Source organism: Cervus canadensis, chromosome 13, assembly GCF_019320065.1.
Source record: "Cervus canadensis isolate Bull #8, Minnesota chromosome 13, ASM1932006v1, whole genome shotgun sequence".
NCBI classification, from domain to species: Eukaryota; Metazoa; Chordata; class Mammalia; order Artiodactyla; family Cervidae; genus Cervus; species Cervus canadensis.
The window spans coordinates 32,779,261-32,797,793 of record NC_057398.1 but is presented as its reverse complement, the minus strand read 5'-3'; the positions used below and the strand labels follow the sequence as shown (position 1 = coordinate 32,797,793).

Sequence of the window (18,533 nt, the reverse complement as noted above, 5' to 3'; positions counted from 1 at the left end):
TGCTAGGCTGAGCCTGAACAGTGGCTAAGATAAATATGGGGCCCATCTGTGCAGTAGAGGAGACACGTGATGCAGGGCCTCCAGAAAGGTTTGGCCGAGTGAAAGAGTTCCAAGGCTTTGCCAGGAAAAGAAGAGGACAGAGGGTGGGCCGCGGGGTGAGGGAGCAGCCTGAAAGGAGCCACACTTGGAGTTGAGGGGCAGCGGGTCCAATCTGGAGATCCCGGGAGCTGAGTAAGCAGTTTTGGGAATCAGCTAACAGAGTCGAGCTGAGCAGACAATGTATTGGGCTGGGAAGCCAAGGGTTGCCATGGCGACTGGTCCAGATGCTGCTGTGGCGCTCAGTAGACTGTGCCTGGGGTGTTTCTAATGCTTCGGGGCTGGTCTCTGGGCTGTGAATGTCGGCCAGGCAGGGAAAAGCCACGAACTTTCCTCCCCGCTAAGGAGTCCAGCCGGGAAGGGTCTTCGTGGCACTGCCTTCCTGGAAAGAAGGGAAGGCCCCCGCCGAGGCAGCCAGCAGTGTAAGAAGTGCGTTCCAGGGAGCACATGGGCACTTGGGGATGGAAAGTCCAAGGAGAGGAATCCGCCAGCAAGAAAACACGGTGCAAACCCCAGCCACCAAGTCCATACATTAAACCATACAGCGCCCAGGGGGCCTGAGTCGGAGGAAAGGCAGATTGGCAGGGCTGAGAGCTCAGTGGTTTTCTGTGCAGACGACTCAGCTGGAGAAATTAAGATCGGGGCTGAGTTGAGGAGAAGCCCTCCAGGGACTGCAGGGCTGGGACTGCAGCCGGGCAGAGAGGGACGGAGACTGTGGGTCTAGCACGTGGCTCAAGGGCAGGCAAGGTGCCACCACCCGAGGTCAAACATGAATTCTGTCCTGACAAAACACGGGTCTCCACCGCGCAGCTGGCTCAGCCTCCACTCAGGAACCGGTGAGTATAATTTCTTCTTCTGGTTCAGAAAGGAGGGTTGAAGAGGAGCGAGAAAAGGGGATTTGGTGGGTGTTGGAGGGGCTTGGTTACGGCCCCTCACTTGCAGAATTCGCCTGGACCATTTGAGAACCCTTCCTGCAGGCTGGGCGCACATTCTGTCCTAAGGGGTGATTTAATGAACTGAGAGCCTGGAAGGCAGGTTTGGCCATCAGCTCTGACTTAGGTGCGGGGAAAGGAGGCTTTCGGTTTCAGCCATCAAACCCCTGACAGAAGAAAGAACAGGGTCCTGTGTGAAGAGCTGCTCCACCGGCAGCTGCTAAGGAGGGGTGCTGGGAGGGCCTGCGGTGGGGGAGGCTCTCCAGCTACCTTTTCTGGGAGGTAGAAGGTGGGTGAGAAAGCAGCCCCCAGACTTTCAAACCTTCAGTTTTGTGCATGAAAGCTGGGTCCCCAGTGGCAGGACGGCCAGGAGCAGGTTCCCAACTGTAGCTTTGTAGGGCTGCGACATTCCTCCAAAACCATCGAAATTTGTAAGTTCACTTCTGATGCACGCCATGACGCATTTTGGCAATGGGGGATCAGGAATGGCGTGCGTGGACTCAAATAGGCTTCCAGCAACCCACCGTCAGAGCCCTGGCCTGGGAAACACCCTGTTCCCGGCCAAAGAGAAAATGGCTTGAAGGTGTGTTAGCTGCTGGCCTCTTAGCACTCACAGAAGAGCCCTCATTCCGACCTTTGTCTGCCCACCACCCCCTCCCCACCCCCGTGGCTGGACCAAGACAGATTTAGGAAGCAGTCAGTCACATGGAACTCAGCACCCACTCGACCTCCCTGCAGGGCCGTCCCCTCCCTGGGAAGGGTCTGCACTGCTGATGTAGCCTTCCTCTGGCTCATATCGCCGTGAGAAACTTACCTACTACACTGGGGTCTCCGCTGGGAGTGGCCAGAGAGTCAAATGGACAGGTGCCTCTCACGCTAATATATGAGCCTCCAGTGACCCATGTCCAGTTCACTCAAGATCCATCATGGCTCACTCACTGCAGGGGAGATTGTTTCCAGGCTTGTGTGAGATGTGGGCTACAGCCCCAAATCATGGCTGCCACATGGACATCAGAGAATGGCCCACCCCTGCTGCTTCAGTTTGTTTGTGTCTTTTAAATTAATTAATAATTTTTTTTGCCACACCATGAGGTTAGTGGGATCTTAGTTTCCTGATCGAACCAGGGATCGAACCGGATCCTCAATAGTGGAAGCTTGGAGTCATAACCACTGGACCTCCAGGGAAGTCCCTGATTATGTCTTTAAGCCCTTTACTGATTTGTTTTTGATATTGAAGGACAACTGGTGTGAATTTCCTGGCGGTCCAGTGACTAAGATTCTGCATTTTCACTGCTAGGGGTGTGGGTTTGATCCCTGGTTGGGGAAGTCAGATCCTGCAGGCCATGTGGTGTGGCCAAAAAGGGGGAAAAAAACACAGGACCACTAGTTATGCTTTTGCCATATTTCCAAGTTTTAGAGTTAAACAAGCTTTGGTGTAATATTTACTGAACTCGTATTAATTGTTGGGCATTGTGCTGGGGCTGGGCTGGTGGTGGTGAGCAAGATAAATGCCTGTCCTTTTAGGATCCTACCACTGTGTGCCAAGGACAGGAAAACAGGAAATTGAAAAGCAGTTTGACGTGTATTAAACAGAGCGATGTGACTGTGGGGTAATGGGTTCATACATAAGAGAGGTTCCTCTTGTAACACCCATCTGGGGGATTTTTTTTTAAGGAATCGCATCAGCAAAAGGATACAGTGGAATCAACTGGGTAAAGACTATAGGTAGAAAGGATTGATTTCAGGAAGAGAGAAAAGCAGGAGCTAGAAATGGCATTTTGTGCAGTATGATTGGGACACACATTGGAAAGACTGAGAAGTGGGTGGGTTCTTGTGGGTGCTGTGGGAAGGGGGGAGTATAAAGAAATGGTGCTTGATCCAGAGAGAGGATGGTCGAGCATCTTACAGAATTCACATTTCATCCTTGGGGGTGATGAGCATTTAAGCATTTTTATAATAGCAGAGTAGGTAGCATTTTCAGACTTGCAATTTAGAAAATCCTTTTTGATAGCAGTTTGGAGAGTGGATTTGGGGGAGTATGAGGAGGAGAATATGACAAAGAATCAGGAGGCTTCATGGTGGCTCAGATGGTAAAGAATCTGCCTGCATTGCAGGAGACCCAGGTTCGATCCCTGGGTTGGGAAGATCCCCTGGAGAAGGGAATGGCTACCCACTCCAGTAGTCTTGCCTGGAGAATTCCATGGACAGAGGAGCCTGGCAGGCTACACAGTCCATGAGGTCACGAAGAGTTGGACACGACTGAGCAACTAACACTTTTGGAATAATGCAAGTGAAAGTTGGTCATTTAAACCGTTTAAGTTAGCATATAATTCTAAAAAGTACATACATGCACATATGCACACACATATGTATGTGTGTAAACTTTGTTCTGCCTGTGTGTGTGTTAGTCTCTCAGTCCTGTCCATCTCTTTGCAACCCCATGGGGTGTAGCCCACCAGGCTCCTCTGTCCATGGACCTCTCCAGGCAAGAATACTGGAGTGGGTAGCCATTCCCTTCTCCAGGGGATCTTCCTGACCCAGGGATTGAACCCCGCTCTCCTTCATTGCAGACAGACTCTTTACCATCTGAGCCACCAGATGGTAAAGAGAGTGTAACAGGGAAGCCTTGTTCTGCTTATACAAGTAATATATTTTCTTTTTTTTTTCAAGTTTCCAAACAAGAATTTATTCTTTCTTTCTTTCTTTTTTTTTCTAAAAAAAAAAAAAAAAAAAGTACCAGGTGCGATTTTTTTTCCTGGGTTGTTTTTTTTTTTTTAAGTTTCAGCAAATGTTTGTTCCCCTCAGCCCAGCCCCAGGCATCAGAGCTAAGGCTGGGTCAGAGTCTAGACTGGGGAATGGGGTAGTTGGTAACTACATGACTGAGTTTGAGGGGTGCCCCTCACCCCAACTGAGGTAGGTGGGTCAGAATCTGGCCAGGAGGGAGGAGGCACCCTAGTCCTTGGCCCTGACTCTGTACCCTGAACACCTTCCTCAGTCAGGACCCCAAAGCAAAGAGACACAGGCAGAAGAAGGAGAGGGACAACCAGGGTCTGGAGTCCTAGATGTGTGCGCAACTGCATGCACACACTCTCTCTCTCATGTCCGTACCACACACACAACACACACATACACACACACACAAACATACACACACACACAAGTTGGCTTTCAGGGGGGGTGAGGTCAGGGAAGTGAAAGGCATTGGGAAGGATAGGGGAAGCTGAGTCTTTGGCTGGTGACTCAGTTCTTCTGGGATAACTTCTCTGCTCTCAGCTGAGGGAGAACACTGCTCCCACAGCCCCCACATCAGCCTCTTCAACTCCTGAGGTTGGAGCAATATCTGAGAGTGGGAAAGGAGGGGGGCAATGCCAATTATCAGGTTTGGGAGGTTACCAAGGCAATCCAATTTGAATAAATTATAAATTAAAAATAAATAAAATAATAAATGGCTCCTGCCCAGGACAGGGAGGCAATGCTGGCATGACTTGCCTGGGAACTTAGGACAACCTCAGGGTAGCTCCAGTTCCTCCCCACCGTCGCAGCCAGCCTGGGAAATCCAAGGGAGGGGCCGGCAAGTGGAGGACCCAGAACAGGGCAGCGTGTGGTAAGGTCAGAAGCTTTAAACACCCAAATGGTCAGTTTGGGCATGAGCATGGGGAAGGCTTTAATGCAAGCCTGAGAGGTCTCTCGCCACCTCTCCACGTGTTCACTCTGTCCAGGATGGAGCAGGATGGGCAGGTCTTTGGCCCACAGGGGGTTCAGGGCATTGACAGTCAGGGCAAAGGTGAGTAACGTGGATTGTGAGGGGCCTCGGTCACAGCCTGCAGTTCGTAGGGGAGCCCTGTGTCCAATTCCAGGCTCCGGCGGGAAAAAAGCAGGCGGATGTCGCCATGCAGGCTTAAGCGGCCTGAGCGGGAGCTCCGGAACCTGAGGTGCAGTAAGTAGCAGAAGAGGCGGCGGGCAGGACCAGCATTCCCCTCCTCACCCACAGGCACCAAAAGGAGGCGGTGGCGCAGGAAGGTCACGTGGGCAGCAGGCATGTCCGAAAAGTCAAAGGTCACGAGGAACATCTTCACCACAGTCTGGTTGGGGTTAAATAAGGTCACTTGGATGGTGCCCACCTTGGGCACGCTGTAACCCTTCCTCCCCAGGGGACTCAGGTCCACGACGCCCAGGAAGGGAGCCGGGGCATTTTGCTCAGAAACGTCAAAGAAGGTGACAGTGACGGGCAGCGTGACATGCTGAGGGCAGTAGGACCCACTAGCTCCGATCTCTGCTGTGAAGCCCTCAATGTGGCCGGACGGTGCAAAGCGTCCTCGCAGCAATGATTCCTCAAAGTTGCCCAACAGGGTACGGCTGACAGCAGGTGTGGGAACAGGGGAGGCACTGGGAGGGCTCAGCAGGCCTGGTCCCTTCCGGAGGCTTCGCAGGGAGCTCAGCTTCAGGCGACGGGCACCTTTCAGCCTCCGCCCCATGGGACTACAGTCTGTTGGGTCCAGCACAGGCTCCTTGGGCCCAGGCAGCAGGTGGCTCCAGAAGGGTGTGGCTTTGGCATCAGAACTGTTGGCAGCAGGAGGGTGGCCCAGGGTTCCCCGGCGCCTCCGAGGGGCTGGCCCCTCATCCTCAGAGCTGACATCCAGGGCTTCTCCAGCAGGAAGCAGCCTTCGCTTGGTGGGGCAGGGGCCTGGAGGTCCGGGGCCAGGGGGTGTGTGCTCGGGGCTGCACCCATTGGCAGTGCCAGGGGACTCCCTAGGCCAGGGGCTGCCCCCATTGCCCACCCCAGACAGTAGGCTCTTACCCCCTATTTGTGCAAGACTGTGCAAATCAGTGTCAAGTGTGTGCAGCTGGCCTGGAGGGGCTGGCCCAAGGGACACCCCCAGGGACCCCTGTCCCCCTGGATCTGGGGAAGCCCAGTCTCTGGTGTGCAAAGTACTGCAGGAAGCATTTGATGGGGGCAAGGGGGAACTTTCGGGCCCCCGAAGTCCAAGGTGAGGTGGAGCTACCTCCTTGTTCCACAACACAGAGGCCGTGATGGCAGAAATGTTGGCTGGCCACGCCCAGTTTCAGCCCCAGTCCCTCTGGGCCCAAGAGCCCGACAGTGGGTGGCTCTTCAGGGGGTAGTCCCTCTCTGGCCCCTAGTCCGGGGCCTCTCTTCAGCTCCCTGGGACCCGCGGTAGATGGGGCTGGCCGTTTCAGGGCCCTAGGAGGCTCAGAGGCACCAGCTGGAGGGGAAAAGATGGATACCTGGTAGACCCCGGGGGATGTCGCCCCCCCTGCTGGGCTGTAGCCCATGAGCAGGCCACCCTGGAGGGCCCCCTGCCTGACTGCGGGCTGCGAAGGGCCAGCCTCTGGCTCTGAGGATGGAGACGTCTCCGCTTGCACGTGGCGCATGAAGCCCTGCCTTCGGTCAGGGGGGACCCCCCCCCACAGCCTTTATGCTGGGCTTGGGCTGGGGGGCCTGGGGACATCCCGATGAGGAGGCCTTAAGCCTAGCTGTGTGTTCCCTCTTCCTGGCTGATGTCTTGCTCTCCTAGCTTGCAGTCCGGTCCATGCCTGCTGCACTGGTAAGATGACTGCCACCATTCCGTGCAGCTCCTAGGCTCAGCTGGACCCTGTAGTTCCGTGAGTCCCGTTGCAACTGGGGAGGTAGTGGATGGGAGCAGTTACATAGCTGCCCTAGCTGCAGCCTCGGCCTGCAAACCTCGCCCCTTCACAAGTAATATATTTTCATTATAAAATTCTCAAACAGTACATAAATAATGAAGCTATAAGTTCTGATTTTCTGTTATTTCCAATTGTATTTCAGATTTTTTCTCTGAATATTTACACAGCACATATACCTAAATATGCACATGTATGTAAAAATGTTGACATGAAATTGAGGAAAATATGCAGTTGCTTTTTCCAATTAATACTATATTTTGGACATTAAAAACTGCAGTATATAAAAGTCTACCTCATTCTTTTTAATGGCTTCATGATATTGATATGTATTGATATACTTAATTTTTAAACTGACCCTCTATGAGTGGACATTTGGGGCTGTTTCCAGTTTTTCACTCCTGTAAGTGATGATGTAATGAGCATCCTTATACCTGTGGACTTGTGAAAGAGTATCTGCAGAATACATTTCTGGGGGAAGAGGATTAACATTTTACATTTTTGAAAAATAATTTTATTTATTGGCTGTGCTGGACATTTTGCTTTTTAATGGCTAGTTCCAGGTTGTCTTCCAGAAAGCCATTTATCCCCCAGGAGCAGAGTATTTCAGTCCTTCATGTGCTTTCTATGTCTGGTCATCATCTGTCCCGAGCCTATCCCTGACACATGAGGGTGGGTGGCTGGATGGGTATCCCCTTACATGGTCTCAGGCACTTCTCTTCTTTGTCCACTCCCATTACTGAAATGCTGTGGCTCTTGGCTGAAGGACAAGGACAGCTGCAGACTCTGACATCATGCCTCTGAAACTTCCACAGGTGGGGGGCATCAAGGGCACTCCATGATCCTCCCGTTATTTAGCCACTAAGTTGAGTTCATGAACCTCATGGCCTGCAGCACACCAAGCCTCCCTGTCCTTCACTCTCTCCCGGAGTTTGCTCAAACTCATGTTCATTGAGTCGGTGATGCCATCATGGTCCTCCTAAGGACCCTCTTAGTAGTAAGTTTTTAACAGCATAGATTACAGAAGCAACTGACCTGTATTGAATCACAGCTCTCTTACTTACTATCTGGGTGACTGTAGGCAAGTCTAGCATTCTGAACTTTAATTTCATTATCTTCAAAGTGGCGACAACAGCAGTGTCTATCATCCAATGTTTTGCAGTGCTCTGAGGAGGCATGTGAATCTGCATCTGATAGCTACAGTACCTCAAGTTTTTGTGGATCTGTTTCTGTTGGTTTTCAAACATAGGATCTTAGTTACTTGTGTGCCTAGTTATCTTTGACTGTGTTAGACATTGCATTTTAAAAATTATTTGCAAGAAAAATTTGAGGCCTAGGATGATATAGGATGTTCACATGCTTCTGTCATACGCCTGGAGACATATTGTTCTGGGATGACCTTGACCCAAGCTCAGATCTGAGGTTCGCTGGACTTTGATCTTTTCCCCCTAGCTCCACAAAGCCTTTAGAAGTAAAACTGTCTCTCACCTCTTTCTTCAGAATGCATGAATACCCTGAGTGCAAAACCATCTATTTACCTCCCTAGATCCTCCTCTTTTGTGTTTTGTGTGGTTTGATGTTTTTAAGATTAAAGAAAATTTTTTCATCCAGCAGTTTTGGTTGTTCCAAGTGGGAAGACTGATCTAATTTACCTAATCCAGCATTGTAGGAAGCAGAGTCCCCACTGAAGGATCTGAATGTTCAAAGCATTTAGTAGATTGTCTCTTTATACCTGTTGCTTCTGAAACCATGATGTGATATTTACTTTATTTGGGGGTCTTGGTTGCGGCACGCAGGATCTTTGTTGCAGCACATGGGATTTTTTTTTTTTTTTGGGGATCTTTTTAAAAAATAATTAATTAATTAATTGGGACTTCCCTGGTGGTCCAGTGGCTAAGACTCTGCACTCCTAGTACAGGGGGTCTGGGTTCAATTCCTGGTCAGGACACTAGATCCCACATGGCACAACTAAAGACCCCACATGCTGCATCAAAGATTGAAGATCACGTTTGTAACAACTAATGCCTGGCACAGCCAAATAAATAAATTAAAAATTTTAAATTAATTAATTAATTTAATTCATTTACTTTTGGCTGCAATGGGTCTTGGTTGCTGTGTGGTCGTTCTCTAGTTGTGGTGAGCAGGGGTTACTCTACTTGCAGTGCATGGGCTTCTCACTGAGGTAGCTTCTTTTGTTGTGGCTCAGTAGCTGTGGTGAACAGGCTTAGGTTCTCCAAGGTATGTGAGATCTTAGTTCCCAGACCAGGGATTGAACCCACATCTCCTGCATTGGCAGGTCGATTCTTAACCACTGGACCACCAGGGAAACCCCATGGTTTTCTTTGAAGCACAAGAAACTGAAGTTTGTTAGATTCATAGTGAAGTAGGGCAGAGGCTTTCTGTGGCCAACACAGAGCCACAGAGGAAGTTCCCTGTGCCCTCCTGGAATCCCTTCATGTTCCTAAGCTCCTGGCATTTCATCCATGATTACCTCGGTGATAATAGCCTCTTAAAATTTCAGTCAGATCATGTTCCTCCTCTGCTAACAAACTCTGATGGTTCCCATTTCCCTCAGAATCAAAGGTAAAGTCCTCACAATCCCCTCTGGGATTTGATGCCCTGTCACCTCTCTGACTTCATTTCCTCCTCTTGCTGACCCTGCTCCAGCCACACATACCCTCTTGCTTTGTTGTTTTCAGTCGCTCAGTTGTGTCTGGGTCTTTGTGATCCCATGGACTGCAGCACACCAGGCTTCCCTGTCCTTCACTATTGGAGTTTTCTGAAACTCATGTCCATTGGGTCAGTGATGCCATCCAACCATCTCCTCTTCTGTCACCACCTTTTCCTCCTGCCTTCAATCTTTCCCAGCATCAAGGTCTTTTCCAGTGAGTCGGCTCTTGGCATCAGGTGGACAAAGTATTGGAGGTTCAGCTTTAGCATCAGTCCTTCCAATGAATATACAGGGTTGACTTCCTTTACGATTGACTGGTTTGACCTCCTTGCTGTCCAAGGGACTCAAAGTCTTCTCAAGCACCACAGTTTGAAAGCATCAGTTCTTCAGCACTCAGCCTTCTTTATGGTCCAATTCTCATATCCATTCATGACTACTGGAGAAAGCAAAGCTTTGACTATATGGATCTTTGTTGGCAAAGTGATAACTCTGCTTTGTAATACACTGTCTAGGTTTGTCATAGCTTGTCTTCCAAGGAGAAAGCATCTTTTAATTTCATAGCTGCTGTCACAGTCCACAGTGATTTTGGATCTGCAGAAGATAAAATCTGTCACTGTTTTCACTTTGGGTGACCAATATATCCTGGTTTTAAAACTAGAGTCCTTGAGACCTCCCTGCCTGGTGGTCCAGTGGCTAAGGTTCTGTGCTCCCAATGCAAGGGGCCCAGGTTCCATCCCTGGTCAGAGAACTAGATCCCACATGCTGCAACTAAGACTCAGCACAGCCAAATAAATAAATAAATATTACTAAAATAGAAAACCCCTGAAAGTTCTGCGTCCTTGGACTCCTCTTAGTCTGGGCAAGATGAAGTGGACCTTGGTCACCTTAACTTCAGCACATTATATGTCCTTTCCCCAGGGCCTTTGCATTTGCTGTTTTCTCAGATATCTGCATGACTAGCTCCTTCACATCACTCCAGTCTCTGTTCCAACTCACCTTCCTCAGAGAGGAGTATCTACAATATTGTGCATATACACTCACACACACAGATGCACATGCACACTCATGGTCACTCTTTGTCCATTAGCAGCTATTTTTCTTGCAATACAAATGAACAGAACTGAGGCAGTCCCTTTCCAGGCCCCATAGGAGGCTCTTTGAACACCAGCATTCACTGTAAGCCATTACAGCTAGCAGTCTCCCTGCCCAGAAACCGTGTCTATAGGCTGGGCCTGCATCCTTGCCTTGGTGGGAAGGAGAGGTCCCTGGCCTCTGTGGACCAACAGGGAGAGAAAACCCGTCCCAGGCAACCTGGGTCTCTGCAGGGATGTCCAAGGGGATGGCAACAATAGTTTCTAACCATTGGGATCAGCGTTCCAACAATGGGTTAGATATTTTGAAATCCCAGCTGTCCTGGAAGTCTGGCCAGTCTTTTCTGTGGTTGGGAGCCTGGCTCAAATGCCTTTGTTCCTTGGACAGACTTGGCCCTCCAGAGGGCCCAGCCTCTCAGACTGTCTGGCCAGGTTTGAAAGCCTGCAGTGGCCAGCGGCTGGCAGCGAGACTGGAATGTGGCCACCCTGCCATAGCCACAGACAGCCCTGGGGATACAGGCAGGCCTCCATTTCCTCCTCGTCCCCCCCGCCCCCTCCCAGCTGGGAAAACCCTGGCGCACCAGCTGACAGGGCCTGGGTCTAGCCGGGGTCTCTACTCCTCCCACGAGGTGGCCAGGTCTGACCTCAGGCTGGGTGTTCAGGCCTGTGGGCTGCCCACTGCACAGGGATCCTCCTGGCCACCTTCACTGGACTAAGTTTTGAGGTATTCGGAAGTTGACCCTGTGAGCAATGGTTGGTTATGAACTCATTCAGTCAATGAGCAATCCCCTGGCACCCGCTCTGTTCCAGGCTGGCCTCAGTCCTGTGTTTAGGGGAGGTGGCTCAGACAGAAAAGAATCTGCCTGCAGTGCAGGAGACCCGGGTTTGATCCCTGGGTTGGGAAGATCCCCTGGAGAAGGGAATGGCAATCCACTCCAGTATTCTTGCCTGAAGAAGTCCATGGACAAAGGGGCCCATAGGGTTGCAAAGAGTCATACATGACTAAGGGACTAACACACACACACACACACATATACACACACACACCTGCTTCAAGGGGCTCTCAGTGCAGAAGGATCCAGGCTGCACCTTTCTGTATGGTCACCTGCAGTAGAGGCTGGATGAAAGAGTTGCCTGGCTGAGGTTGGGGATGGCTCCACCAGACAGAAGTGGGTGGGAATAAGTCCAGGAAGGTGTGAGTGGCCATGCCAGGGAGAGTGACCTTGTCCCACAGATGGTAGGGAGTGAATTTTTAATCAAAGCAGAGATATTTTCAGATTTAGTTTGTATTTTTGCTGTGATTTTTGGTCATTGTCCTATGACTATGGAGGCTGCTCTTCTGGACTAAGTCATTTTAATCCCCACAGCTGCCCTGTGAGTACCGTCACTGGATAGCTGAGGGAACTGAAGCCCAGAGAGGCTAAGCAAGTTGCCCAAGGTCACACAGCCAGCAGGAGCTGGGATCTCAGCCAGGTGCCAGGCTGCATTCTGGAGGCCGACTTGGAGTGGCAAGAATGAGGCAGGGGGCCCAGACACAGTGGTGATGGCCTGCGTGGGGGCCAGGGCATTCTAGAAGCAGAGCTGAGAACGGTGTGGGCAGCTGGTCCGTGGCCAGTAGCCTGAGGGTGTGCTTGTCCCCAGGCTGTGGTGGGCAGATGGGTTGATGAGGACAGTCAGGCCAGATGCTGGACAGTGGCTGGACCTCCCACCCCTTCCCTCTGGGGAGTTGCCTGGGCCTGAGGGGCCTCTTGTCTGGCGGTCACCCTCCCCCACACATTCCCCCCACACAGCCCAGGAAGGGACCCGTTTTCTTGGAGGGCTGTGATCAGTGGCCTCCCAGAGTCCCAAAGCAGGGTGCACTTGGGGAGGGGAAGGACCCTGGAAAGGACCCCCCGAGCCCCCGTGTCTCAGTACAGGGTGCTGGCAATGATGGGTGGGGAGGGCCATGTATTGACTTCACCCTGCTAGCACGTGGAGCTTGACTATTCTGACCCTGGTGGGAGCAGTGGCACAGGGTGGAGGTGGTGGTGAGGAGACTCTGGCAGCAGCCCCTGCCCATTTCCCAGCTGACCCTGGGCAGGTCTCTAGGCCCTCTTGAGCCTCCCTTCCCGCTCTGGATGATGGGGAGATGGTAACGCAAAGACAGCATCGCTAAGCGGCTTAAAGGAGATCCATCTCCAGGGCTCTGGGTCCAGGGCCTGGCATACAGTGGGGTTTGTCTGCCCAGCTGCTGGCTGGAGAACAAGGACTGAGCCAGGGTCCCTGATGGAGTGGGAGCCTCTGCTTCTGGGGGTTCCTGTCAGAGTGCCTGGGAGAAAGATGCACAGGCTCCTGGCCAGGACCACAGGGCCCTCTTGCCTGCCTGGCCCAGGGCTTCCTGCTGGCAGGACTCTCCCCCAGCAGTGCTGACCATCCACGCAGAGTGCTGGGACAGCCTTTCTACGGGGTGTGCTGCGGGGGAGCTGCCCACGGTGCCCACCTGGGAATGGAGCGGAAGCCCACCACAGGGTCCTTCCCGCCTCAGTCCTGGGCTCTGCAAACCCTGTCCTGGGAGCTGTCATGCCCCAACAGCTCACAAGTCTCTGTCCCAGCCCTGGGGGCCCCCGAGAGTTTGAGAAAGGGCTGTGTGGGCCCAGCAGGTGTTGGGGGAGACCCACACTGGGCCAGACTCTTCCTGGTATGGTGTGTGCAGGCTGCTCTGCTGGGGGTGGGACACAGAAGTCTTAGGCTGTGAAGAGGTGTCTGGGGAGACAGCCTGGGACTGGGCCCGGCAGAGTCTGAAGGGCCAGGCTGGCCCTCAGCCAAGTGCCCCGGGGCTCAGCACCTTCCAAACTGAGGGACTCACAGGTGGCTGAGGCTTCAGGTCCATGTATCCAGCCTTCGGATTGGTTTACTCTGTCTGTGCCACCCGTGCCAGCCCCCTACTGTTCATCGCTCCAGCAGGTGCATGCCTGCTGCCTGGGGGGATGGTCTCCATGCCACTCTCGGCCCCATGAGGAACCACTCACCCGGCCGCTCTGGCCCTGGAGGGTCCTTGGCAGGGGCCTCTGGTAAGTGGGAGCAGACCCTTCTCTTCACATGGAGCAGAAAATCTGCTGTATTATGTGGGGGTTGGGGACACACCTCCTCTCAGCGGGGAGCGGGGGAGTGGGGGTGCTGGGGGTGGCTAGTGCCGGCCCCGTGCTGTGTTATATAACGGGCCTCTGGCTGGCCGGCCAGACATAATTCCTAACAGGCTCTGCAGTCCGACCTGGGAGCACTTAAGCACAGCACAGTCCGTGAGGCCACTTCTCACGCAAGCCCTACAGCTGGCGCTGGGCACTCTCCGGCAGTGTCGGCTCTGTTAGCGGCCAACCCCACCCCACCCCCTCACCTGCTGCTCCCAGACTGCGCTGGGGGTCCAGACAGGCCTCCCCACACACCGGAAGGTGGAAGAAAGATGTGCTCACTTGCTCCTGGGAGGCTCAGGGGACGGTAGAGGGTCAGGGAGGACCTTGCCTGGTGAGGAGGAGGGGCAGGGCCTCACGGCAGGATGCAGGGACCACCCCCCAAGTCTTCATCCCCAGGGGGAAAGCTCTTGTTCTCTGCTTAGCCCCAAGTGAGCGGGATCTTTTAGAGACAATAGTGTGTGGGAGTGGCTTCTCACCTCACTCCTTTTCAGAGATGTGGAAACTGAGCTTCAGCAAGTGTCATGCCCAGAGCTATCCAGCCAGTGAGGCAGAGGCAGGACCCTTGGACCTGTCCACCCCTCAGGGAGTTGCCCTCAACTATCCTGGTGGATGGGGTCAGCCAGGGCTGAAGAGGGAGGGACATCTAGAGGACCCATGGACCCCCTGCTCTGTGAATTCAGGAAGGGAAGGTGCCCCCGAGGACCAAGGTCTCTGTCGACTGTGGCTGGCTGGGAGGTGGCAGGCGTGGGGGTTGATGGCCAGCTTGGGCCACCTGTTCGTCTTCCTCTTTCAGCCCCTTACTCAGCGGGCCTCCGAGGCCCTCTGCTCAGGCCCTCACATGGCACTTCTGCTCTCAAGGAAACAGCTGCGGTTTGCCAGGGCCTTGACCCCCCCGCACCATGTCCAAGGCTGCTGCCAGGAACTGGGTGAAGCAGCCTCGGGTTTCCAACTCCCCATCCTCTGCCTGTCACAGCCCTGGTCCCTGGCTGGTGGGAGCTCTTTGCAACAGGGAGAAATCTCTGGGGTCACCCTGCTTGGGACCAAGGCTCCCCACTCCGAGGGGCAAGGCAAGTAGAGGGAATGAGCCATTGGTGTCCTGGGTCCCCTGGGATCACCCTGTCCAGAGATCATGAGCTTCCAGGAAGAGCTAGGCAGAGAGAAGGACCTGAGACTGTGGGATGGTGGGCTTCCAGCTCAGGGCCATCTTGCCTCCCTCTGGGCACAGGATGCCCCTTCTACGACCTATGACTGCATCATTGAGGGCCTGGCACTACGACCTTATGGTGAGAGCACAGCTCTAGTGTTCACCCCCATTTGTCCCCTGCCAGCTCTGGATGGCCCCTGGCCTCAACCATAACCTCTGACATGGGCTAATTAGTACAGGCCTCATGGGGCTGACATGAGGCTTAAAGGAGATAATGTGTGAACTGTGCTTAGCATGGCATCAGGCCCATGGTGACTCTCATCACTCTGCCCATCTGGGGACAGAGCAGAGTACAAGACAGACATGGGCTTCCCTGGGAGTGTAATGGTAAAGAATCTGCATGCCAATGCAGGAGACACAGGTTTGATCCCTGGTCTGGGCAGATCCCACAATTCATTGAGCAAATAATCCCTTGCATAACAACTATAGAGCCGGTGCTCTGGAGCCTGGGAGCTGCACTAACCGAGCCCACGTGCTGCAACTATGGAATCTCATGCACCCTACAGCCTGTACTCAGAAACAAGAGAAGCAACCACTGTGAGAAGCACTCGCACTGCAACTAGAGAGTAGCCCCTGCTCGCCACAGCTACAGAAAAGCCCGAATAGCAACCAAGACCCAACACAGCCAATACATGTACATATATATACACATATATACATGTATATATACAGCCAATACACACACATACATATATAAACAAGCAAAAACAGAATCCACCTTGCAATGCAGTGGACACGGGTTTGATCCCTGGTCCAGGAAGATTCCACCTGCTGTGTGTGGTGCAACCAAGCCTGTGAACCACAGCTTCTGAGCCTGCACTCTAGATCCTGGGAGCCACAACTACTGAAGCCCGTGTGCCCTTAGAGCCTCCATAACAAGAGAAGCCACCACAATGAGAAGCCCGAGTACTGCAAAAAAGAATAACTCCTGCTCGCCACAACTAGAGAATGAAGCAACGAAGACCCAGTGCAGCCAAAAAGAAAAGAAAAGAGGGGGAAAAAAAAGGACAGACTGCACTTCCCAGCAGTAAAGAGCCCCCTCCCCATGTTTGTAAGCAGGGTTACTCGCTATCCAGCTTCCTGGTTTCCCCCAGAGCCAGTAAAAGGCCCAGGTGTGTCTGCTTGCCTTTGACACCTGCCTCATGGTGGTGGTGGTGGCCGGTGGGCCCCCTGGGACACTGTGGGAGCCCATTTATCAGCCTGGGTGGGTCTTCCCAGAGCCTCTGGGTGCCTCCTGCTCTCCTGCACAGGGAGGATGGAGGCCAAGCTGGGGATAGGGGCCTCCAGCCTGGACAAGAGGAGTGTGGGCGATGCTCGTGGGAACCGGGAAAGGACATCAGGCAGCAGGACTGTACGAGCGAGGGCAGGGAGGTGGGAAACAGGAGGCACGTTTGAGGACAGAGAGAACATCTGGGAGGAGGCTGTAGGTGCCCCAGGGAGGGGGAGAGGTGCAGCCAGGCCTCATCTCTGCAGCCCCGGGGCCTGAGCACCAGCAGCTCCCAAGTTGGGCCTCCACAGGTGGGTGCATTTTGTGGGGGGCTACTTGGGTTCAGCCCAAAGCTGAGGATCAGAAGACATCTCCCCAGGCTCCCTGGGTGCGATGTCCTTGGAGCTCACTGTTTTGAAAACACAGCAAAATGTAGTAGCACCTCTGGGCCTAAGATGCAGGGGAGTCTGGACTGGGTAACTGCTCAGGGACCACTCTGCAGTCTGCAAGCCTGGCCTCTGCCGGGTGGGCCCCGAGACCAGACATGGCTGCCAGGGAAGAATCATCTGACTCCCCCGAGCTCGGTCTGGCACCCCCCTGCTGGCCACTCGCCTGTAAACACGAGCCAGGGTGCCCCCCACCTCGTGTGGGCCGAGGCTTCGTGGGAGCCAGTGATTACAGACCAAAGGGCCCGGCTGCATTTGTCTGGTCCTGGCCCTGGGCCGGAGGAGGAGGCGGGTGGGCAGGCAGGCATATGGTTTGAATTACTTGAGCTGCCTCTTGGCACCTTATCCCTCAGCTGGGGGTATGCAGGCTCCCTGGACGGCTACCCCACCACCCTCCCACCCGCCACAGCCCTGGGGTGACCCCCCACCACCCAGAAAGTAGAGCCTTTTGCTGTCAACGCCCCCTGCCTGGGCCTCGTGCCTCTCTGTTGCCAGGTATTTGGTTGGGCAGGGGGCAGCCATCTCTGCCCCAACTCAGGCTAGCTCCTTTGGCACCCTGGAAAGTTGGGGAGCCACAGCAGGGTCACACAGAGTGGGCTCAGCAACGTGGCAGAGGCTGGCTGGGAGGCTAAGCATGCTACTCTTTCCACATCCAGCCTGGATCCCCATGGGGCCACCCCTTTGCTCTCTGACCACCGAGCTTCTCCCCCAGGTGGCTGTCTGGGCCCCCAAGTTGGCTTTTATAAAAATATTTACTTGGCTGCACCAGGTCTTGGTTGCAGCATGTGAACTTTTAGTTGCCACTTGTGGGATATAGTTCCCTGACCAGGAATGAACCTGGGCCCCTTCATTGGGAATGGAGAGTCTTAGCCACTGGACCACCAGGGAAGTCCCCCTAGAGTTGACTTTGAAGCCAGATAGTCCTGGGTTCAAATTCAAGTTCTGCTCCTTGCTATCTGAGTCCCAGTTTCCTCATCCGTGCTCTGCCCCACCCAGCTCCTCCACCCCAGCGCTTCCATCTGCCCTGGCCCCCACCCCTTCTGTCCACCCCATGTGCTCACTGGACGGGGGCTGTGAAACGCCGTGGTGATGCCTGAACTCCTTTGCACCCATTCAGCCTGCCCAGGCTCCATGCATGGCCCTGCCATCAGTGTAGGTGACACAGCCTGAGGAGGGAGGCAGGGGCAGGTGGCAGGCTGGAGAAGCTTGGTCAGCCCAGCGAGGGAAGGGCCCTTGGTGAGAGCCGGAAGGGCTGATTCTGGGCCTCAGCCTGGCCCACAGCTCGTGCCTTCTGACCCTTGAAGGCCTCCCCCAGTCTTTGCTCAGGGAAGCTGGGAAACGCCTTGTGCTTCCTGGGGAGGGGGCCCAGTCAGGCTGCTGAAAACAACTCTAGGCTCATTCCACAGCACCCCATGGGTGCTTCCACTCCTCATTAAGAAATCCTGTGGGGTCCAGATGGGGCTGGGGGCTGGGGTCAGAGGTCAGGGGTGGGGGGCTGGAATTGCTCCTGGGGCAGCACATTTTTCTCTTCTGAAAACTTATCTTAGCAAAGAGATCACGGAACAATCAGACTCTTTTCCGGGCTTCTGCGGTCCACAGACGGCCAGCCCATCCCCTTGGTGGGGGCTCCGAGGGGGCCGGGAAGTTGAAATTTGTAAAATGTCTGTAGGAGGGGAAGAAAGGCGCTTTGTGTGGGGCTGGGGCCCTGGCCATTGGTCAGCTCTGAGGCCCCCGGCCACTCCCAGCATGCTCCCCTCCCCGGGGAGGGCCGCACTCGCCGGCCCTGAGGCCAGCCCTAGGGTCTCTGCAGGCCCTCTGCAGTCCCTGCACCCACTGTGTCCAGGCCTTGGGGACCCGGGGCCCTGGGGTACCCAGTCTCTGAGGGCACAGGCCTGGCAGGGAGGCCTGCCCAGCCCTCAGGATGTTTCTCTACTGGAAGAAGCGGGGTGCCTACGAGCTGGAGGCCCTGCCTGGGGCCCTGGCCGAGCTGGAGCTGGGGGCTGTGGAGCGCTTCTCCTGGAGCTCCACCTTGGACATCATCGAGGACCTTGGGGG

General features: G+C 54.0%; 1 protein-coding gene and 1 pseudogene across 2 annotated transcripts in view; one reads left to right on the top strand and one right to left on the bottom strand.

Moving 5' to 3' along the window:
* The first annotated feature begins 416 nt into the window (after positions 1-416).
* Positions 417-18,533, top strand: part of PLEKHG5 (pleckstrin homology and RhoGEF domain containing G5) — a 56,381-nt gene continuing 38,264 nt past the window's right edge. The window contains exon 1 of one of the 2 annotated variants that reach the window (XM_043484837.1): positions 417-932. In XM_043484837.1, the coding sequence (XP_043340772.1) occupies positions 866-932 (67 nt within the window). In that variant the 5' untranslated portion in view covers positions 417-865. The remainder of the gene's footprint in view (positions 933-18,533) is intronic. The other variant, XM_043484829.1, reaches the window with a different exon arrangement.
* Positions 4,618-6,726, bottom strand: LOC122451842 (annotated as a pseudogene).